The sequence below is a fragment of the Lepisosteus oculatus genome, chromosome 11 (assembly GCF_040954835.1).
Source record: "Lepisosteus oculatus isolate fLepOcu1 chromosome 11, fLepOcu1.hap2, whole genome shotgun sequence".
In the NCBI taxonomy this organism is placed as follows: Eukaryota; Metazoa; Chordata; class Actinopteri; order Semionotiformes; family Lepisosteidae; genus Lepisosteus; species Lepisosteus oculatus.
The window spans coordinates 32,542,425-32,567,126 of record NC_090706.1 but is presented as its reverse complement, the minus strand read 5'-3'; the positions used below and the strand labels follow the sequence as shown (position 1 = coordinate 32,567,126).

At 37.1% G+C, this 24,702-nt stretch overlaps 1 protein-coding gene and 1 pseudogene across 1 annotated transcript; one reads left to right on the top strand and one right to left on the bottom strand.

Moving 5' to 3' along the window:
- Nucleotides 1-7,453: 7,453 nt before the first annotated feature.
- On the top strand, nt 7,454-21,502 carry arsib (arylsulfatase family, member Ib). The gene is made up of 2 exons (XM_006631888.3): nt 7,454-8,244; nt 14,206-21,502. Exons 1-2 carry the CDS (start codon nt 7,922-7,924, stop codon nt 15,599-15,601), a joined length of 1,719 nt encoding a protein of 572 aa, XP_006631951.1. The 5' UTR covers nt 7,454-7,921; the 3' UTR covers nt 15,602-21,502.
- Nucleotides 13,019-13,134, bottom strand: LOC138241912 (U6 spliceosomal RNA; annotated as a pseudogene).
- Nucleotides 21,503-24,702: the final 3,200 nt, after the last annotated feature.

The following is a 24,702-nucleotide window of genomic DNA, read 5'->3' as shown; positions in this document are numbered from 1 at the left end:
TGGCTGAAAAGCTCATCAACACATTTGTGTTCTCTCGAATTGACTACTGTAATGCTCTACTCGCTGGGGTATCAAAATCTACTCTGAACAAACTGCAGTATGTCCAAATTTGGCAGCCAGAATCGTGACCAGGTCTAGTGCAAGTGATCACATTACTCCTATCCTGGAGTCCTTGCACTGCCTTCCTGTCAAATTCCGTGTGGACTTTAAAATCCCCATGCTCATCTATAAGGCTCTGCATGGCTTGGCACCTCAGTACCTGTCTGAACTATTATTGCCCTACTCCCCACCTTGCTACCTTTGCTCTTCTAATTCTGGTCTCCTAACTGTCCCCCAAGCCTGTGTACATTGTATGGGTGACAGGGCCTTCTCATTTTATGACCCAAGCTCTGGAACTCTGCCCAAGGATATCAGAGAGTCACCTTCTCTAAACTCCTTCAAATCCAGATTCAAAACCTTCTTCTTTAGAACAGGATTTACTTAATTGGTTCCGTTCTTTACCCCTCTGCTTCTACTTTTCTTAGTACCACCATTCACAACCTCCTCTGTATATTCCAATTGTGTTTTTATTGAAACGGGTTTATTCCATGCTGAAAAGAAAGGAAACACAACGTTTTGGCTGTGGAGCCTTCTTCAGGTGTTCTTCAGAGCCTTCTCCAGAGCCGAAACGTTGTGTTTCCTTTCTTTTCTTCTCAGCATGGAATAAACCCGATACCTGTTCCTTTGCAGCCTACGCATGCTGACGCAGCTCCCTACTTGAACTATATAATTTTAAAGTTTGAAATGTTAATACTGAAGAGCAGTTTTACTGTATTGCAGTACTGTACATTTTTGTTATCAGAAGGAACTTCATTTTGCACTCCAACATATCATTTAACCATCCATTTTACAAGTAAAGCAAAGAATTGTTTTATTCTGGAAAGCTTCCTCTATTGTAAAGTACCAGTTCATATTTTAAGTTCACGTACTCTCCCACAAAGAAATCTTTCTGGAAATAATGGAGGAGTCACTTTCTGAGTGATTAATTGATTGCAGTGTTTTGGCAGCCATTTACTGCAATGTATGCAGGCTATGCACAAAAAAAGGAAAAAAAAATTCAAGTAAAAGGTAATAAAACCAGTGCTGATTTAAACCAGATCCTTGAGCTCAGTCAAACCTCTCACCATTAACTGTTAAAATCAACAATAAGCTTGGGGTATGAAATACCTCATGTGGCTTTCTGGTTTTAATAAGCACAGTCCTTAGCATAGAAGATGTCTGGAGGTTGTGTGTAACCTGATTAGGGCGGAGTGGTGGCTAAAGATCTGCACCTGTGGCTGGAGGGTTGCTGGTTCAAATCCCACAGCTGGCAGAGGAATCCTACTCCATTGGGCCCCTGAGCAAGGCCCTTAAATCCAACTGCTCCAGGGACACTGTACAATGGCTGATCCTGCACTCTGACCCCAGGTGTCTCTCTCCCTGTCTGTGTGTCTCATGGAGAGCAAGCTGGGGTAGGTGAAAAGAAATTCCTAATGCAAGAAATTGTATAGGGCTAATAATAAAGTCATCTATTAGTGACTGGAAAGTAATGTAGGGTACTCCTGAAGCTTGTAACTCAAGATTCTTTCATTCTGTTAATTGCAGAAAAAATCATAAAATAGACAGCTGAAGCAACATTTATTATACAGGATGCCACTGTATGTGATCAACTTCAATATATGGAATTGATATAATTTGGAAAACAATTCAGTTATTTTCCACAAAGTATATTTCAGAATTATAATGCATATAGTTCAAATGACTAAAAATATTCCTCATTTGTTTAGAAAAAATCACGATGTGTTGAAAGTGGATGTTTGTAAAAAAAACTAAAAAAAACCCTGCACGAAAAAAGAAACTGAAATTATTTCACATTTCCAGTAAATGATACCAAGCGTGGAATGAACGAATGACTCTGAGATCATCCTGGTGTCTGAATGTCACTGTTTACATACCAGTGGGAATGCATTAGCATGCTTCACCAGTGCCAATGATTTATAGCTATGAATAAGAGAGAAAAAATGTTGGGAAAAGGCCAGTTTCTATGAAACCGCTCCTTCTTTTATATCATTCTTGCACCTGCTAAACTGCATTCAGGCTCAATAAATTGTGGCCTGCCCAAACTGCCCATATCCTGGCTAATTCTAGCTGTTCTATTTCTCATTGTGTGTATTTGTGGGCAGGGGTTTCTGTGGTGTTGACTGGGCTGTCATATTGTACCACAAATGTCGATGCTCTTTAGTGGATTATTGGTGGTTTGGCCAGGTACTGCACTGTAAGTGCTCTGACATCCTTTCTTAGTAAAATAAACTTTATAGCTGTGACTTGAAATAAAACCGGTCATTGCCCTGTTATTATTATGATTTTAAGATATATTTTTAATTATAATGGCACATTTATAAACAGACATCTCGGAATTTAAATCAGGTAGTCAACAAAACCTGTGACGGGCTCGGTTTCCATCCAGGGTGTCTCCCACCTTGTGCGGGGTGCTTGTGAGTTCCCCCATAATCCTGTTCTGGATAAAGTGGTTAGGAAATGGATGGATGGATCCTAGTGAACAAAACTATGCTATCTTATGAAATATGCCAAATAAAAATATACCCATTTGAAAAGCATGCATCTTCATTCTTGCTTTAGATATAAATTGTTTTCATTTTGTAACAGTCTGTCAAATCTGCTCAATTCTGGCAACATAAGGTGCATTTATAATTTATATGGCAAATAAGCCTGAGTTTTGCTTTTATGTTGAGGGGAAAAGGAAATTTAAAAGAAAATTCATGATCATTTATCACTGGCAAAGCTCCTATACTGTCATAAACAACTATATCCCTGGTCCCTTTCAAGAAAAGAAGGTATACAATTATCTGCTAAAAACCCTTTTCACTACATGACAAAGATTTAAAAAGATGACAAAATTAGGGTCCTTTGGGAGGTATAAAAGACAGATTTTTAATGAGAAGTGTAGCTGCCTCTTTTGCTCTGTTTCTATAATTATTGAAAAGTAGCCGTGATGGAACTTCAGTGTCCCATTTAATGATTATTAGAGTACTTTGCAAAAACCCTTTTACAATAACCAGGTGGGCTAATGAAGGTTTATGTTCATTGCAGAAAAATGATACTCAAGTGTAATTAACCAACACCTTTGGCTTTGCGTCACTAAATTCCGGAAAAAACACATAAAATGTAAAATCAAACTTTTGCAAAGATCTGCAAGTGATATAATTAGATTTTACAAATTGAGAAATGTATTTTAAGTATCTAGCTGTACATTTTAAATGCTATTTTTATGGTCAAAAGCCTGCCATCTTGGCCAATAAATGTCCCATCCTGAGTAGAGAGTGGGGAGGTAACATCTTTGAATCAATGTTGTTAATCTTGAAAGTCTGGAAAAGGCACTCTAACTTTCAACTTCATAAAACAAAATCTACAGAAAAGCCTTTTCAACTTAGGCCATTCCAGTTTTTGGACCTTTTATTGTTATTATATTGAGCAAATTATTATTATTATACTGTAATATTGAATATTTCAATAAAAGGTGCAAGAAAAACTGGAATGGACTAAATTGAACAGCTAGTGTCAGACATGAAGTAAAAGCACCATATCTCATATGAGACCTGTGTCTGGGGTATAATGATATTGTAATGTAAATAATTATTTGGACTTTCAGCTACTTTTCAACCTTTTTGTTTGTGCTGGAAAGACACATTTGAAAACTACTTAAGTTTCCTTTTCTCTTTTGATTATTGTTATGGTCAAAATATGAGTCTAAATTTAAGAGTAGAACGATCAACGATACATGAAGAGATGCAACCTCTTAAGATAATTATCACTGGTTCTAGCATTGGGAACAATTGCTTTTAAAAGTTAATGCTTTACAGTTTCAGGTTACAGTATCTAAGGAATTTTTAATTAATAGTAAACTGAGTTTCCACAGTAGTTTTTTCATACATAATGTCATAATTTACAGCTACCAATGAACTTTGCAGACTGCTAAAGAGGCATAAACACACTGAAAAGGAAAAGGCTGCCAGAGCTTTGTTTTCTCAACAGAGTTAAGCTAGTAAATTCTGACAGATTTACGACACGAGTGGCCATAGAACATAAGCACTACATAGAGTAGTTCATGACATTTTAAAGCACTTTAAAAAGATTTACAGCAGTCTAATCTTTAAGAAAGATTGAAATTCCAGTTTAATTCCATTCACTTTCAATTATTTATACTAGTCAGACATAAATATACATTCTTCCTCCACATAACAGAGAGATAAAAGATGTTTCAAAATCATGAAACCAGCTGCCAGGTCTTCAGCGAGCACCTTGTCCAGATATGCCACCAAATCTGGCATATTTAAACAACATCAATTTTCTGCTTTCTCTGTACCTTATTCCTTATAAATCAGGATGTTTTCATGACACTAGGAGCTTTCAAAAAAATCTCTTTAAGGATAACTATTGTTTAAAATACTTACATCAATCATGATGGATATGTTACTTTTAGCTGAGAAATTATGAGTTTATCAGGAGGTTGTTTGGGTGATGGTGTCTGCGGAAGCCTTGTCTTATTTTAAGGGAGCCCATGAAGGCCTTTAGAATTATTCAGTGTTACTTTATAGACCTTACAGGAAAGTGAAAGAGTTCAATACACAAGTAATGAGCCCGAGATGCTCAAACAAGCAACATGTAGGATACTGTAAAATAACATAATTTAATATGAATTACTGTCACTTAGTATAGAATGAAAGTGTTGTACTAATTGATTTAATCATGAATGAGGACAAATTGTTGTTTTTATTCATAAACCTTAAGGAAATTACTAATATATACTACTAAACTGCTGAATATTATTCTGGTTTCTTGTGTGCATTCGCAATCATGTGTTGCTGGTTCACCAGCTGCTAAGGACACGTCTCACTCTCATTCTGAAGAGAATCTGATTTTTTTAACCAGCTTGATTCTTTATATTACAATTGTTAATTTCCTTACCTTTTAACCTTTAAATTTTCCTTAAATTTTAACTCCTTTTGAATTTACAGTCAGTTTAAGTGGCTTTTGTTTTCCTTTCTGCTCTTTGGTTTAAACCCTAGGTGTCAAGTATTTACTCTGTAAAAATAAGATGAATGAACAAGGATGACTTACAGTTCCCAAAACACACCTTTCACATGAATGAAAATATTTCAGCAACTTTTCTCTTTCTGTGTCTTTAAATCTTTACTTTTGGGGTATTGTCTCTCTCTAAGAAAATAATAAAAAAACATTTTAGTTAATTGTCAACTTAGGTATGTACTCTAGGTATGTTGACATTTTTAAATGTTGATTTGGATACAGCTATGAGTAAACATCTCTCTCTTTAAATTAAATATAATCTGTTCTGAGATTGAATGTTATAATGTTTTTCTTTATTAGCCCTATACATTTTTTTGCATTAGGAATGCGTCTTTTCGCATACCCCAGCTTTTTCTCCAGGGAGACACAGACACAGAGACAGGGAGAGAAGCTTGGGGTCAGAGCACAGGGTCAGCCATTGTACAGCACCCCTGGAGCAGTTGGGGTTAAGGGCCTTCCTCAGGGGCCCAACGGAGTAGGATTCCTCTGCCGGCCACGGGATTTGAACCGGCAACCTTCCGGTCACAGGCGCAGATCCTTAGCCACAGAACTACCGCTCCGCCCCTAGAATGTTCCAGTACCCTTTCATGAAATTTGTTAAGATTATAACTTGGAATACTTCAGTTAAAATGTGTTGTTACCTTGAACTTTGCACTTTTAACAAGAAACAAAGAGATACCTAGAAAATTATTGTACTTCCACTGAAAGCTTGAAAAATTGCTGCATAAATTACAGAACAGAGACCAGCTTTGTTCAGCAGCAGATGAATGCATTCTAATTTAAATCCTATTCTGTGCAGATATCACATATCTCTAAAGTTGTTAAAGACACCTGGGTTGTAAGTGCTATCCAATAAAATGTGTAAATTCACTTCAATGTAATGTTCTGTGTAACAAACTAGTGATAAAAATGCCATTCTGGTGATTTACAGGATGCACTTTGACATTTTGTTTCAGTGTCATCTGAAGTGCTTGTGAAAATGTAAGCTTTTAATAGGAATGCCTGTGTTTGCGGTCTGGTCTTTAGTGCTTAGTCTGTTCCTGTACAAATAAACAACAATAAATGGCTCCTTGTACTTAGCAGATCTGGAGAGCATTTAGCTGTAGTGTCGATGTAGATACAGTTGTGAGTATGACCCTTAGGGCACAGGGTTTTTAGCAGGGCAAATTTAAGATCGTCTGAGATTATGGATGAGCTGTATAGAGAATGTTTTCTCTGTTCTACATGGGGTTGCGCTGGAAAATGCTTTTGTCACACATAAATTCAAGAGATTAGAAAAATCTGAGTTCAAGTAAATTCAAGAAATAACTCTATCTCCATAATTTCCATACATATGCTGTACCATCATGGCTGCATTATAAACACCAAAAGACATTAAAAATCAAGATTGAAATTCTCATGTAACCAGTGCAGTGGTGCCAAGACAGTTGTTATATGTACACAGGAGGTCTCTCGAGTTATAACTGAAGCTGCTGAATTTAATACATAATTACTATACCTTAAACACAGATATTCTGTTCCCTGTTACAAGTAAAATAACCTTAAATGGAAAGTTAGTCTTTCACGCACAAAACGTCTCATGTGGTTGTGTTGACCTTCATGAACTACGCGTTCCTGCCAGTCGATGCAAATGCAGAGCACACGCACACCAAAAACACAAGCCATCAGGAAATTACTGCGTCTGTTCTTGCCAGACTGCTCGACTCTTTCTGTTGGCAAGAGATAATCACTTTGGAAGAAGCCGACCCAGTTGTATCCAAAACAGATTAAAAAAGGAGATAAGGTAACTAAAGTATGGTTGACAACAACAGATGTAACCCCTTGGAATTAGATTCTACGCATCTTTCAAACAGTATTCTGCAGCCGCAATAATTATTTGATCAATTTTTCAATTGAAGGAATCCTTTAAATATTTGCATTTTTTTCTGACTTTACAGATAGTGTATGAAGATAAATAATAGTGTCCATATATCATATCTATTTTACAATCTATTTTCAACAGTGTCTTCGTAAATAACAATTACAATGATAAAGAACAGTTCTGTGCACAGTGCTCAGTTTATATAACCTGTAGGCGTTGTGCAGGTCCTCTGTGTTTGTGGAATGTTCTGTAATGAATGCATCTGCGCGCTCTGCATGTGCAACAGCTGCCGCTTAGTCCTCAAGAATTCTGAAGACTCACGCTTTCCTGCTCTTGAGCTTCATTTGCTCTTAAATCCCGAGGGCGTTCAACACAGTATTTCCATTGGTTATTCCGAAGACAAGCGGGCGGGGTTAACAGAATCGCAGAGGGAAGAAACTTTTGAGCAGCTTTTAAAAAGTTATAAAAGTTAGTCCAGACGGCAATGGACGCCTTAGAGGTAGCCAGATCAGCTTTCTGCATCAGAATCTGTTGTAAATGACAGCGTTTTTCTGGACGCATCATCATGGGTGAATTGAATCAGTGACTTTTTTTTTCAAATCGTCTTCTACATTATTATTATTATTATTATTATTATATTGAATTACATAACATTATATGAATGCACTGATACCTTTTTGTTGGAAACAACTATAATAGCCGTTCCCATTTATCTACTAAAATGGTTACTTCTGTTTTTAAGTTAAAAAGGCCTTTGAATCAATGCCTAATTTCACAAGTATCCACGTATTCAATATTATAGATAATTTATGTATGTTTTATTTATATTTTTTAATTTATTAATCTTTAATTCTTGATTTACACAAATTAACGAGGGAATTATAACGTTTTTACAATGAATTGTCTTTAACGTTTATTTTCAAAAATTAAAGAGCCATGGCAGTGCATGCCCTCACCGGATTCTCTCTGGTGAGTCTGTTGAGTTTTGGCTATTTGTCCTGGGACTGGATGAAACCCAGCATAGTAGAGAACGAGCCGGCACCAGACTACGACAAAAGCTCGACCTTAACAACAACAGGAAAACAACCCCATATTATTTTTATACTGACCGATGACCAGGGGTTTCATGACGTTGGTTACCACGGGTCGGATATTCAAACTCCGACTCTGGATAAACTGGCTTCCGAAGGTGTCAAACTGGAGAACTACTACATTCAACCCATTTGTACTCCTTCGCGAAGTCAGCTGATCACGGGCAGGTAAGGGTTAACCTTTCCAGGTCCTTTTATATTTACTCACGAACAGGTACACAAAGATTTAACAACTGTGAATGTGCAGAAAACCGAGAAAACTAGATGTGATTGTGCATGCTTACATTTCAGTGTAAGTATATCCAAGTGTCTTTTTATATAGCCTGTTATAAAGTAGGAATGCAGTACCGGTACACACAGTTTCAAATATAACGTTGCAAAATAACAGTTGAAACGATAACAGTCATTACCTTCACTAGTATTTTTCATGGACATGATTCAGGGGGGAAAAAAAGTGAGTACGGTAAAGAAAGAATATTGTATCGCCAGGGTCAAAATATTTGAATTTGGTGCACGCCTTCCAAATTATGAAGTACAATGTAATGGTGATGCTAAAATAGGCTTAATATGCATTGGAAAATAATGGCTAGACACATGACATTTCTGTAAAGGAAAAACAGGCTTGGCTTTTCCATTTTCTGTCCATAAAAGGTTAAAAATGTCATTGTTTGAATCAGCAGTTTCTCACATTACTTGTTATTACTCTTTGCCAAGTTAAAAAAGCCCTGAAGCCATGATTATCTAGGTTTCAGATACTTTACAAATATCTCCGTGCCTGTCTCGCATGATCTAGTAATTGCCTGAACACTAAACACTGAACTTTATTTGTAAATATAATTATCAGGTGGATCTCCTCATATGAATAAACTATGTATGCAAACAGTTCTCCCAAACTATACATCCTGGCATGTGTTTCATCTCTTGTCATAAACCAAGATGATGTTGGAAGCGCCTCTTGGCAGGAGTGTTTTCTCAGAAAATACGCTGCAACTTATCAGTGGTGCATATTAACCTAGTGAATACCTTTTGACTTAGAATTGAAAGAGCTTTAAAGCAGTCCATAATGACATTCAAAAGGCTGTACCAAATTCCACTTAATAGACTTAAGTGGGATTTTTAACAATGCTTCTACATCACTGTTTACATATGTCTTACATTATAAAGCCAAGGACAATGGAATCAGAAGTTATTACTCACCAAAATAGTCCAAGACAAATATCAAATTATATAATTTATTTGGAATATGTTATTCATTTATGTTTATTTTTATTTGACATTTTTTTACTTTGTTTTCGTTTCTTTGTTTTTTGTATCATGCTATGGCATATGTAATGTATAACAGTGATACTTTTTGCTATTTTTTTATTTCCAAGCAAACCATTTGTTTTTCAGTGTTTCTTTTTATAGCCTTTCCTATAACAGGGCATTCTAGTATCATCATCACATAAAACATTTTACCCATTTTTCAAAGATTTACAGGGAAAGGATTTTGACATATCTCATGGTTTCTGGGCAATTGTTTTATTCTTGCATAAAATGTCTGCATCAGGTAGATATTTTTAAGCTTCATTTTTCCAGCTGCTGCTTAAAGGGAAATTCCTGTCTATTTCAGGCTTGTGTTCTCCCCAGACTGTGAAGTTAATTCATTTTGTCAAACCGTGAATTAATTGCATTAGGGCAAAATAACATCGGACTGCACTGTATGTCATTAAGAATGGAAAATCCTCAGGTGGAAACTAAAATTCCAAAAAGATCCCTGATATGTACAACAACAATATATTGCTTTCTCTCGCTGCAAAAGAAAAGCATGCCTGGACACACATTTAAAATACATTCACTGGCAGCAGTTTCACTGAAGAAAAACAGCCTCATCACTAGAAAGATGAATTGTATGGTACATTTAGCTGAAAAACAACATTGTTTCATAGCTTCTAATTTCTTGGCAAGGACAAGAGATTCAGGAACAGCAAAATTTAATTTTGGCTGTAGTTAGCAGAAGATTCTGTCTTTTAAATTTGAAAAAGCCCAGAGATAAGCATGGTACTGTGAGATTGTTATTTTGAATGGAATTTGACTGCTTTTCAAAATGTGTGGTAAGTGATAATCCTCTTGGCACCAGATATAAAAGTGACTGACGTATGAAGAGAAGCTCTTTCACAGTTTACCTGAAAATGTCAGGAGTATCACCATTTATCTCTAGAGCAATACTTCCAGACATTACTTTGGTGTTAACAGTGTGAAAAAGATCAAGGCAACACCACAGACACATCATAATCAGAGCTTACTTTGGCAAAGTAAGACATAAACTATTGAAGTTAGTTTGTTAGCAGTTATTCATTCAGTTATTCACTACATTATAACAGCTGAGGTATTATTTAAACACTATCAAAGCTATTACAGTACTATCAATGCAATTCACTAATTTCCGTCATGAAAATTCTAACTTTATTTGTTATAGTTGTTTGCAGAATTCTTTAAACATTTAGTCAAAAAACCCCAAACTAAATAGTCACATAATCTTCTGTCTTCGTGAAATCTCATCCCACTTACAGGACATCACCATGATGGTGACCCAATGAGCATTAACATTCTTCTCAAATCTTTGACATGCAAACTTGAGTTTCCTTGAAATTAGGTACTGCATGTTTGTGTGCCTCCTCATGAAATCTCTAAACTAAATTAAGGAAGGTTTAATGACTCCCAACACCCCTCCCCCCACCCACCCAAGACCATTTCCTTCAGAAAATCTTCAGAAGTGCTGCTCAGTAAAATGCAGATGGGTGTACAAGCAGGTTGTCTATACCATGACCAGAAGAGGAGGAGCTACACACACTGTGTTTATGCAAAGAAAACAATGAATGGCCATAAGAGTAATAGAAAACTCATGACAGATGCGTGTATGTGGCACAGAATGAAGTGCGTGGGAAAAGAGTATGGGATGAGATGGTAGGAATGTAAAATCCCATTTCATTGCACTTAGAAGCCCCCAAAAATAGACATACCAATTAAAGGAGGGTAGATTGTAGTGCAAGTGAACAAATTGGGAAATTGGAAAACACTTGAGTCGCTTGTTACAAGAGTGAAACAACATGAAGTATAAAAAAGCACGAATGAGGCATTGAAGAGGAGAGGATTGAAACCAACATGCAGATTTGAGCATTAAGAACAGAAGTCCCTAAAAGACGAATACATTTCTGAGATTGCCTGTTAAATAGCATGGATCTAATCCAAGTGACAGTGAACATCTTAAATTATTATTTCTGCCATGCCGTTAAAGACCTAAAAAGTATTATTACAGAAGAAGTAAGTGAGAAAATGTGCATGTTGATCATATTAGTTTATCTATTTGCTATGTTAACATTTGTTAAGGCTATCGAAGGTTTTTTTTGTTTTTATTCAGACTAATATGCTAATGACTTTCTCCAAGCAATATCGATGAGACCTGAGAAGTTTGTGCCCTACACTCTTGAGATTCAACCAGTGGAGATGATGGTGTTGGTTCTAATCTTTAACATTTTCAATTTTGAAGTCAGAGTAATTTGGGACGGTCATAATTCCCACAGACATTAAAATATAAACCCATAATTTTTTGGTATGGTAGAAATCTATATATATAAAAATCTTGTTTTTACACTTCTCTACTCTACTTACAAAATCTCTACTTACCACTATCCTTTCAAAAACATTTCACGTACCGAAACTGGATATGAACCTGGGTAGCCAGACATAAAATTTCTAAACTGGCAACAGTCAGGGCATTTAAATTAGATTTAAATTTTTGTCTTTTAGGTGTGGTTAGAATTAAGTCCACTGAATAGTATCTATCCTTGACAAACTACGCAGGAAAGTATTGCATTGATACAACTTTGTAAATGAACCATATTTTAAAACAAGGACTGAGTTTAAACCACACATACTTTAAATATTGTGAAAAAGAAAAAAAGTGGATCTTCCTTAATAGCTTGAGAAATAGCTGTTGGCAGTACTTTCCATCAAAAGGCACTTCAATTTAATCATATAAATTGGCAACATATCAACAGCCATTGTGCCAGGAATTGTTTTGTTGCAGCAACTAAAATGAACTGACTATTCTAGTGTTCACTTTAAAACAGAGCAGTTTGTTTTAATCCTTTTCCTTTATCTCAGTTGAATGGATGTGGAGTTGTTTTTCAAAGACTCCTGCTGGGTTTATTTAATTAATCAATGAATCAATCATTTGTAAATTTAAGTGACTGTCAGTGGACAGACCTTGGAGAGGGAATTGGGAACATAATTAACAGACAAGTTTATATCACCCACCTTTTCCCATTGTTGCATTTATTTAGTTTTGCGTGTCTTACTGTGTGTTCCACTTGATTCTCAGTACTGTTTCTCCTCAGACTGTTGTTCGCCTGACTAAGCCAATGTTTAATTAAAAGCAGCTTCTGAAGAGGCATGACAAGACCAATCTGCTCAAGAGAAGCACATTAATATATAGGATAGGAAAAACAGTTAACACAAACTTAAATAACTGAAAACTTGCAGTTTTATATTAAAACCGATTATATGTTGTGTAACTCTTTAGTTTCTTATTATATACAGGGCAGGAAGTTTAAGGGGGGTTCCTTTAATAGTGCAAATGTTAGAGCATTCTGCTTTTGATGTGAAGAACCTACAAATGATTATCAGTAATCTATAAAAGTAAATTCAATAAAAATCGCTGGCATTCAAATTCGATTACATACCTCTCTTGGCCTCTGATACTAAAGGTAAAACCTAGCTAACAGGTGATAGACCAGAAAGTTACTTTCTGTCTTCAAAGAAAGTCTTTGAAAGCTGTCATAACAGTATGTTTAAATGATTTTAGCTCAGATTACACAAAACACAAATCTTTCAGGAATGAGAAGGACAAAGGGATTGATTCCAGTCAGATTTTATAGTGTAAATGTTACTCTCAGAAGATGAATATATGTTCCAGACCAAGAACCTTCACAAAGTTCCATGTCATCCTTGCTAAAAGGCCATACTAATCTTCTGTGTATCTTTCCAATTTTAGTATATATGCTGGCGAAGTTATATTTCTAACATAAACCAGACGCTTTGGAGAGACTGTAGAAATTTTCAGTAGACACTGCACATCAATCAGCATCACCATAATGGTGCTGCCATTTTTAAGATTCTCAGCAAAGCAATTTCTTCCTCAAGCTTTTTAGATTGCTTATTGGTGTGAGAGACTACTAAATATTCAGTCATTTTACAATGAACATTCTTCAAGGTTAAGTTGGAAGTTAAGAGCAGCGGTCGCAATGCATTACAGATTTGAATAATAATTAACTTAATAATTATGCAATCATAATTGTACAGGAAATCAGCTATCTCAGGACCGCTTGCTTTCCCCTTTTTACATGTATAAATTCAACGTTAGCAGCCATGGCTGATTAACCAGTCATTAATAGTCTCAAAAACTTTGTAAAATAAGATGAATTAGCTACTACTCATCTTTTCATTTTCTTCTAATTGTCTTCATCAATTTCCACCTCTGACAAATGATGGCGCTCATTGATGTCATCATCCCTGTGGTATGGAAATCTTCTATTTTACAAACAATGCACGTGCAAATTCTGCTAGTGCAAGACATAGCGTCTGCAGTTTCAAACGAGTATCAAACGGACTGTCTCCAAACATGTTGGAAAGTTTCCAAAACAAGTTAATGTTTTAACACATTTTGCCCTCTTTTAACAAATACCTTTTCTATAATTATTATCATTATGAGCTTTTAAAACAAGACTGAAGGGCTTATTCACAATGTGGGTTTGTGAATAATCTTCAAATTGTGTTTTGTGAAGGCCTTTTAACTAGAATCTCAAGGCACATTGAGTGCATTAGAACACTCTTACTGTTGACATCATTATGTATAATATGAATTCTAGTAACACTGAGGTAACGTAAGAATGATTAAATTGAATTATTGCATTTATAGGTTTGGAACTGTGTGTTTGACACGTTCTTAATCTAAGTGATTGGTTATCTTGTAGTTGATTCAGTTTTACAAACTGAGAGCTAATTGATTTTGCTAATATTGTATAAGAAGAACATACTTTTCCTTTCATTGTGTGCCTTTCTAATAAATAGAAATCTTCTCTTTTAAAGGTATCAGATACACACAGGCCTTCAGCACTCTATTATCCGGCCTCGCCAGCCCAACTGCCTGCCGTTCGACCAGGTCACCCTCCCTCAGAAGCTACAGGAAGCAGGCTACGCCACCCACATGGTGGGCAAGTGGCACCTGGGCTTCTACAAGAAGGAGTGCCTGCCCACTCGAAGAGGCTTTGATACCTACTTTGGCTCGCTGACAGGCAGCGTGGACTATTACACCTATGACTCCTGTGACGGGCCGGGTATGTGTGGCTATGACCTGCATGAAGGGGAGAATGTGGCCTGGGGTCAGGGAGGCAAATACTCCACTCATCTTTACACACAGAGGGTCAGGAAGATTCTGGCCACCCATGACCCTCAGCAGCCCATCTTCATCTACCTCTCCTTCCAGGCAGTGCACACACCCCTGCAGTCTCCAAAGGAGTATATCTACAAGTACAGGGGGATGGGAAACGTGGCCCGGCGCAAGTATGCTGCTATGGTCTCCTGTGTGGATGAGGCAGTCAGGAATGTGACCTATGCCCTGCGCAAGTATGGCTACTACCAAAACAGTGTGATTATTTTCTCAACTGACAACGGTGGGCAGCCTTTCTCAGGAGGCAGCAACTGGCCCCTTCGAGGTCGCAAGGGCACTTACTGGGAAGGGGGAATCCGGGGACTTGGGTTCGTGCACAGCCCTCTTCTGAAGCGTAGGAGGCGGGTGAGCAAGGCTTTGATCCACATCACTGACTGGTACCCAACTTTGGTTGGGCTGGCTGGGGGCAATATCTCAGCCACTGAAGGGCTGGATGGGTATGATCAGTGGCCAACCATCAGTGAAAGCAAGGAATCTCCACGCCTGGAGATCCTGCACAACATCGATCCACTCTACAACCATGCCAAGTCTGGCTCTTGGCAGGAAGGCTACCGGATCTGGAACACAGCAGTTCAGGCTTCCATCCGGGTTGGGGACTGGAAGTTATTGACAGGAGATCCGGGGTACAGTGACTGGATCCCTCCGCAGACACTGACCAACTTCCCGGGGAACTGGTGGAACCTGGAGAGACCTATGGACATCCAGAAGTCTGTGTGGCTTTTCAACATTACTGGCGACCCCTATGAGCGCTACGACCTCTCTGAGCAGCGGAGAGATGTGGTGAAGGAACTGCTGGCCAGGTTGGCCTATTACAACCGCACAGCAATTCCAGTCCGCTATCCAGCTGAAGACCCTCGGGCCAACCCTGAAATAAATGGTGGTGTTTGGGGACCCTGGGCTGGGGAAGAGGAGGAGGACCACTGGGATGAGGTTTACCTCAGAAAGAGCAAATCCAAGAAGAAGAAATGCAAGATCTGCAAGCTGAGGTCCTTTTTTAGGAAGTTAAACACAAGGATCATGTCCAATAGAATCTAGAAGCTGACATGATCTGGCATCGAGTTACTGTTGCCATTGTATTGTTATTGGTACTTTGTCAGCTCTAAAGTTTTATGAATAATTTAAATCATTTATCAACTATAACAACAAAACTCTGTGAAACAGCTGTGATGTTCCCACAACTTAAAAAGAGCTTTGTCTGCAATAGCAAATTTACAGTTTCTACTTTGTTTTGCTTTGCATCAATAATACATAATTTTAAAATAACGTTATAGAGATTCCAACTCTGATACTGGAGTATCCGCACCTTGTAGTCAGACCTAGTGCGGCTGAATGCCATTTCTGTCTTCAGATAAAGAAGGGATTTTAGAAACTTGAATTAAAGTAACCCCTATAAAAAATGGTTAAAGCCTTCTGCATTTCAATTTTTTAAGTTTTACACCTACAAACTCCCACTAGATTTTTCAAGCCTGCTGGTTAAGATTACCCAAGCATCTATGTGAGGAGATCACAGCTGTTTTACTTTGAGGGTTGAATAATTATGTTCTGCTTAGGCAATCATGTTTAGTTCCTAATTTAAACGAACACTTCAGAATGTTTTATAGATGTGAGCTGCATTTCTTTGTTTTCCCCAGTTTGTGGCTATTACTATTTATATGGTGCCAAATCAAAGTTTTTAATATCAAAAACACATCTCTAATGAAGATCCCTCTTGAAGGTTGAAACTTTGCTTTGATGGCTAGTGTTTTTTCTTCATATAAATACCTTGATTTTGTTATCTCAAGTATAGATCGTACAACATGTCCTTGACAAGACCTCCCACATTCATATTCAGCATCCTTAATTTGTGGATAATTACTGTAGAACAATCACTTACTGGAGGCATGGACCATATTCTCGGGGTTACTGACTATTTTAACTTTAAATTCTTTGAAAATAGTCACTTGGCCTTTAAATAATGCTGCACTGCAGCTACTGAATGAAATAGTGAAGTATTACAAATGCCTTTGGTTTAGAAAAATTGCAAGTAAAGCCCATCATTCTTATGACGTGCTTAGATATTCCATCCAGAACTCTAATGTACTCTATTGTAAGGACAATATTGCTGCTTCTGTTTGAAAAGAAACAGGAATTACCAACCAGAACTACTTCTTTATATAGCATTTTTTTTTGTTTTTAAAATATATTTAAAATGTATTTATTTATGTAAACATTTATGAAAAAAATAGTAATCAAAACCCAGAACAAAACTTCGGCCCCCAGCTCCCTCCCTCCTGTCCCCACCCACAACCGCAAACCAGACCTTCAAATAAAAAGCCTAGCAACTAGGTCCTACGTAGTACAACCTCCAGGTTTGACAAGATCTGCTTTCAAACACCATGTGACGAGATAAAAAGGGTTTAATTGATCCCACGGTTCCTCATCAAACAAGTAAACCTTTCCCAGTTGTGTTTTTACAAAGTTTCTATAAAAAATTTCTGCTAATGAATGGATTATAAATTCAATATCTGAACATATTTTTACACAATCATAGCCATGCTTACAACAGTTAACGTCCCTGTGGAATTCAAAGCCTTGAAATAAATTGAGAACACATTCTCTGACAATATTGTAGCAATTCTCATTTGAAGTACTGTATGTAATGATGTTGATATTTTAAAAAAAATGCTTTTTAAAAAGCAAAATGAAAACCATTTTCAAAAGTTTATCATTATTCTCCATCTTTGAAATCGGGCAGGAATGAATTGGACCTTCACTCACATGCCTGGTGGTACACTGATCTTAGACCAAACTGGCATTTCAATTTTACAGCTTTGCATCGCCGTGATACTTTTAGTACATCGTCAGATGAATAGCCCGAAAAGGATTTTTTCAAGTAGTCACAAGAAGTGAATAATAAAAAAAAAACTTTTTATTACTTTGCACCAACAGTTTTGGAATCCTCTGGTGACCCCTATGTGATTCCCCTGGACAATCACAATCAAAGGTTTGAGAAAGCACTACAAGACGGGTTCGTCACTACTGTGGGTGGATGAAGCTGGTTTTGCAATGCATAGGGAAGGCCAGATTGTCCTCCTGAGATTCAGAAACCCCAAAATTGCTATACTTCTGGTAAGATTAGTCCTTAAAGCTGCCTGTGTGAGTACAACATCAATAATTCAGGGAGCTAGGAGTGAAATTACAAGTGTGGACTGGATTTTCCACTCATGTCTTTGTTTTTTTTTTCTGTTTTTGGCCGTATAAGAGGCCAAGCAGATTTTTCTATTTTTTGAGGCTTATGGAGGTACTGGCATGATTCCAGAAGAAATGTTTAATCCTTGTGGCGGCTTTATTTAGAGAAAGATTCAGAGAAGGATTACCTCCCCTGCAGGCGGGCAGCCTTAAAGGGTTTTGTGTTCAAACTTGTAGAACAAAAGTGTCGAATGTAATACCCTAAAGCCCTTTTGGTGTCATACCCCATCTCAATAACACTTTACTTCATTGTTATAACTGAGCCTACTCCTTGCTGCTTTCTTCCTCTATAGCACAATCAAATTTTAAGACTTTCAACAGCTATCCAACTTCAGGGAAGCAATAAGATTCTATGGAGTGAAAGAGTTAGAGATAATAATCTTATCTTAGTATTTGGCTAAGACTGATGGAGCTAACTGATTTATGTACAGCTTTCCTTCCTCTTCAGTTTGGACTCCAGTTGAAAGTCTTTTGGCAGCAACAGTCCACACATAAGTTAATTAAATCCTCAAGGATTTGAGTTCTGGCCATGCAGCGTTTCAGAAACATTACTTTTATTTAATTTGCCTCAAGCATCAAGCTGACTCCTGCAGAGCAGGCAGGTGTGGAGTCCAGCCCAGTGTTCTCTTGGACAACTTCCTTTCTTCTGGGATCAATATATCCTTATATATATATACATACCCTTAGTGATCATAAGCAGTATCAGATGAGAGGATCTTTGTTAATAGTATAGTGGAGATGGCTGTGAGCCTTAGAGTCCAATAGCCTAAGAGTTCAATATAAAGACCTTATATACAAACAAGTTAATCAATATGTTCCTTTTTAGCCCCAAACTGTGTTTGTACATAAACAACTAGCATCCAGTTCCTGGCAGTTCCAGTTGTAAACCAGCAAACAGAAAGATCTAGTGATCCGAGCCTGTGGCTCTTAATGAAAACGGGATGTTAATATTCTTGTTCCATGCCAATAGGCTGACTTAGCATTGGCACAGGAACGAAGTGACGTCACTTTCTGGGTCAAAGAGATAGTAAGCAAACTCCCTTTTGAAACAGATCTAGCCTTAATTGCTGCCAGAACAAGATCAAGGCCAACATGCTGAAACCTGTACAAGAATTTACTGAGCATTTCCTGGAGTGCCACCAGAGACTGTGTTGCTCTCAGGGGAACAGGAACATTTTAGCTTCTCTAGAAATGGAAAGGAACATCTAAGAGGAAGTGCTGCTTGCTAAACAAGGCGCAGTGTTACTGTGTACCTTGATTGGCAGCATCTACAGAAGTATTTGGCTGCAAGAAAGCTTATGAGAAATACTACAAGAGAATGCCTGCCTTGTATTTTGTAGTTTTATAAGCTTTAACTCATTTTATCAAGTGGTATTGAATATACAGTAAATAGGTGGAGGTAGTGCTTAGTATGTTAATCACAAAGTCCTGGAGCTCAATATGACTGAGAGAGAGGATGTCAGAGGGCAACAAAAGTACCAGAGTGCTTAACTGTGATATGTTCTAAATTCATTGTAAATTCAAGTCACTTCTATCCATAACATGATAACACAGAAACACACATTTCAATTACTCATTTCAAATATCATAATCCTAAGCCTCTGTTTTGGAAACATTTCCATGTCTAGGCATGGATGTATTGTCAGCTCAGTAGGGTTTCAGAATCTGACTGTATGATCTCCCACTAGACTGCACTGTAAATGTTTCAGGGCTCAGCATAAGTTACAGATGTGACATCACCACCTTGAAACCTAGACAGTGTAGAATTTAGCCGTGGCAGAAGACCCAGTTTTTTGGCTCAGAGTTCACTACTGTCTAGGAAGTAGGACTGTGTGGATCTGAGCCCACCAGTAACCGAGATTGAATCCAGACAGGGACAGAGCTATACGTGCTACTTAGGATGTTGAAGATACACACAGAAAGAATACAGGCAAAAACAAAGTAAAATAAATATTTTTCATTCAGCTTAACCCAGCTTTTTTGAATGATACTTTCCTCTTAGCTTTTGAAGACCACCAACTTGAACTGAAAAGTTTCTGCATTGTGTGAGCATTCACTGTCGTGTTTATTTTCAAAACCTGGAGATTAATAAGAGTGGATATGAATGTAAAACGTGGCTCTGAGATTATGATTAGGAAAGGAGCCGAGCTGTTTATATAAACAAAAGACATTTTGAAAATGTCTGCTTTTACTTTACAGCCTTCAGGAGTCATGGGACGTACATGGTTTGGGCAGTTCCCACAGCCTGGAGCAGGATGAATCATGTCTTTGGAGCATATCATTCTCTAATACTTTGGTTGTGTATAATTAATGCATTTTTTGTGACAGACCGGTGTCTCAGCAGTGTATACTGCCTTATGCCCATTATCTGTCAAGTTAGGCTCCTGCACGCTGCACACTGTATTGGACTAAGTGCTTACTGAAAATGGATGAATAATCTATGTAGTAGAGTGCATAACTGTCTTTGATTATATCAGTACACCTTTTTGTGTTCCCTGTAAAGGGTAAGTGCTTGTTAAAAGGCTACAGTAAAAGCAGGAGGCAATTAATTTATAGCTGTGTTTACAAAAGAGCTGTTTCATCAGTCCCACCTCCCTACACATTTGCATTTGTTCGGCCATTTGCATCCTTAACAGTCGCAAGATTTACAGTTTGCAATTTTGTTTTGTCATGTTTTATTTCTTTATATATTTCCAAAGGTAAATATTTCTATTTGATTAAAGTGATTTACACAATGAATCAGTCATTCATTTTCTCCAAGACAGTGTTGCTCAGTGCTTTCTGGTTTTTACTAAAGGCTCTTTTAAATCATTTTTAAATCGCATTATGTTAATATGCTTCACATCACCTGGGATATTTATTGCAGTGAGGTCTTTCTTTTAGCTTTTAGTATCGAAACATCAGAGATAGAAAAACAACAAAATGTATGTAAAAGAACCCACACTAGTTATTACATTTGATTGGAAAATATTTTTTACACTTCAAAGTATTAAAAGTTGTACCTGAAATGAAGTAAAATGGCAAGAAGGGTTTCTGCTGTACCACAAAAGGAAAACAAACTTTAAAGGAAGTTGTTTTAAACCATCACCCCATCAAAACTGTCGTAAAAACATTTTACTGCTGTTGCTCTACTATTCTCATACTGCTATAGCAAGGAGAAAGGCAGATCTAAAACTTGCTTTTTACTTGTGAAAATACAATAGAATGCAAGGAGTGGTTCTAATAACATTTAGACATGAAAATGGGCATTTATTAAGTCTGGATTAAATCAAATAAAAAATGTAACCTATCATCCAATACAGATTCCAAGTTTGTCACCATGCCAGAGGCAAAGGTGCCGTCAAGTAGTAATTCTAGATATTGTAATTGGCAGGTAAACTGGTTTTGATTTAATCTGAGCCTTAGTTATGATGCAATCCAATATTTTTTACTGACTGTGAATATCTAAATATGATTTGTATCTACTAAAAAAGAAGGATGTCTCTAAAATAAACATGATACATGCTTCATGTTGATATTAGGTGTTTCATATGTTTATTTAAATATTTTGTTTCAGGGACATTATAACGAGCAGTCATGTCAGACTGTTACCAAACAAAGGTTTTGAGCTTCAGTTGTGAAGCTTTGTGACTGAACAGGAAAACCATCCCAGTATGATGTCTCCATTTCAATAATGAATCTATAAAATAAACATTTATAATCTCCTGATGCTGCGTTACTTATTTGAGATTCTTTTTTTTTTACTGCAAACCTTTTTAATTAAACAGGTTGTTTTTTAATTGTCTTTATTTCTGTTTTGGGGAAAAATGTGTGTATGCAGATTCTAGAGGCATAGAGGCTTTATTTGCACACCTTTGTGTCAAAGGTTAACTAAAATACTTTGGTGTCACGTTAATTGCTGCAAAGTGACCAAACACAAACTCTGCTCTTTGAAGGCAGATACAATTAAAAATTTCATACAATTCAATGCAACCCAAATATAATTGCTTACCAATAGCACCAACACTTTCATGAGTTTTTTAAATACAAAATAAAAATGTTGTTGCATTAGAAACAGTGGTAAATATATCAGCTCTGTAGTCAATAGTTTTAAAAATACAGATGTGCTGCCCAGACAACTGCTATGAACAAGCCCAGTAAAGCTACCTGAGGTGATTTATTGAAAATGTAGTTATTAATATTTCCTACTCAACACTGATGTACAAAGTCCTCAGTGAATTCACAAGAGACACAATGGTAGTGTATTTGTTGTTCAAAGATGCTAGCTTGAACTGAAAAGGCTGAGCATAATATTTACAATTAACCGGACCTCTGGGTACCAAAACAATACAAATAATACAGATCACTGAAATAATGAAATCATCTGGTGTTTGAATAGAATAATGTTTTGCAGATCATGAAATATAATATTTTGTATTTTTCCCCCCAACTCAAATACACAGTATCATGTGAATTCAGTATTTTTATTGCACAACCACTGTATTTATTGGACTGCATGAAAATTTCCATACAGGACTGTAGCACAATACAATTGGCTCTGCTTTTTTTGTTACTTGAAGCAAATTCCAGCTGGACCACAGCATATCAGTCCTGTTTTCTGTTAGAATATATACAGTAACTGGGGCATGACTATTTTGTCATTTACATTGAAAATCCCTGTTAGAGACAACATTATACATGGCTTCAAGCATGAAGGCAGCTATCTGGCAGAATCTTATGAGGACTTTCAGGCACATTTAAAATTAATCTGTGAAGAACAAGAGGCGCTTAACATGGGATTTGACTGAACCTCATACATAAGTGTTACTATACACTTTTTTCAAACAGTGATTGGCATTCTACAAATGTTTTTGGTTGTATTTACACTAACAAAATAGTTGTCTTTCAGAACAAGCAATTACTGTTGACATAACTATTGAACTAGCTTGTTTATGCATGGAGGTTTTGGGGAGGGGGATAGTGGCATTAATCACTTATAAAGAGTACAAAGATTCACTTGTGAGATTCAGATTACACTACTTGTAGAAAACAATTTGGAAAAAAAAGACAGATGTGCCTAGTGATGATTCATTCTTTTGTGTTGCTATGGAAACTGTGGAATTTGACTTTAAGCAGCAGCTTGAGCTGTTCGTGGGAGCACAAACATTTGTATAGTCATCCAGCGAGCACAGAATTGTCTGTCAATCAAACTCAAAAGCTGCCACTTGGAAAATGCAGACTAAGATCTTAACATTAAGAGGTGGATTGGCTTTACATTGTTCATGTAAAGAACAATGTAATAATCTACAAATGTAGTCTTTTATTCACATTTATCTATCAATGCACTCCCTCATGTCCTCAATTAAACACAAGGTTCTGAATGAAATACACCTTCAGGATTTTTTTCCCTATAAGTGTTCATGAATATGTCTAACAGATAATCAACTACCCTAAAGTCTTAAAAAAAAATCTTGGATTACCACAAATTGGAAATAGTTTTCTCTGCTGTCCCCCAATGTTTATTTTCTGCTACCTCTGCTGTCATTACTAGATTATTAGAGAAGGAATCAATTAGCGGTCAGCCCCGCAGGTGAAGAGGAAGCAATAATTAGTTTGAAAGCGCTGATTTTACAATGCCTTGCTTGCTCTTGAATGCAATTGTGTGCCCAATTCAGGAGCAAACACTGAAATTAATTTAATACCAACATTTCACATGACCTTGGAAGTGTGATGGAATATTTGTTGTTAATTACTGCACATACTGTGGAAATACAAGAACAACAATAGAAAAATATGTGCTCAGTAGCTTTAATTTCTATTCATTTACAGTCAGAGTGTTGCTCCATTTTTCTATTTTTCTGTTTTCAGTATATCAATAGGTGGATTGTCTGTCATTACCACTTCACCAGATTCCAGCTCTGTTATTATGTAAGACAGGCCGATTGTTATACTTCACCTTTATATTATGGTAGGATATTACGCAGCCAGTTCAACTGGAAATTATGTGTAAGATTCATCTGGCCATTAAAAAGTCTAAATGAGATAAGCTCAATTACAGTATAAATATACTTTACAGTTTACCTTTGCTATTTTTTTATATTCTTGTCCCATACTACTGTAATTCATAAACAAGTCTTAATTGAGTTGATAGAGTTAAGTATAACTAGAGTGCTACCCAGCACATAGCAACAAGAAGGTATAGAAAATGTGGTAACAGCAACAACAAAAAAAATGTTTGATCCCTTTTCTACGGGTGTCATCATAAAGCATTTTTAGGTCAATTGATATTTACTGATTAGAAATTCGGTAATTCTCTTATCCGCCCACCCTGAGAGAGCTTACTCTTGGCAAGGTTTGCCCAGAGGGCACAGGGGCACGAGACTGAGCCTTGGCCGATGTCAGTGCTTCTAGAAACGCCTGCTATCCTAGTCGGCATGTCCTTTGGGAGGCAGGAAGAAACTGGAGTACCTGGCAAAAACAAACAGAAATCCACATAGAAGGAACCGCAGGCTGGAATGAAACCCAGGGTCCAAGAGCTGTGGAGTTATGTGCCACACCACTGTGCTGCCCTGAAAGCATGAAATTGCTTATAGTTACATGCCCATTACAAAAAATTACCATGCTGCAATTCTATCTTTCTTTTAGAATCAAAAGCTATGTCACAAAAAACGATGAGAATGACAGTTAATCTGATGATCAGGGACAAGTTTAACTGGGTGAGCAGACTTTTTTTCTGATGGTGAAATTAAGCCACACTTTCTGGCTCAGATTGGGTCTCTTTGGTCTCTCACACAGAAACTGCCCAGCTGTAGCACTGGAAGTCGACACTAAGTGGCAGCAGTGTGCTTTTAATGTCCTTTTCAAAGTTTTATCAGCGCAGCGCTCTGTCAGCGGGCATCTGTGTAAGACAAAACGATACATCAGGAGCT

What these genes read in the sequence shown, in the direction of transcription:
- arsib (XM_006631888.3), top strand. Translation starts at nt 7,922, where the DNA reads ATGGCAGTGCATGCCCTCACCGGATTCTCTCTGGTGAGTCTGTTGAGT. An exon ending in AGTCAGCTGATCACGGGCAG is followed by an intron (nt 8,245 to 14,205) that starts GTAAGGGTTAAC and finishes TCTCTTTTAAAG; the next exon opens with GTATCAGATACACACAGGCC.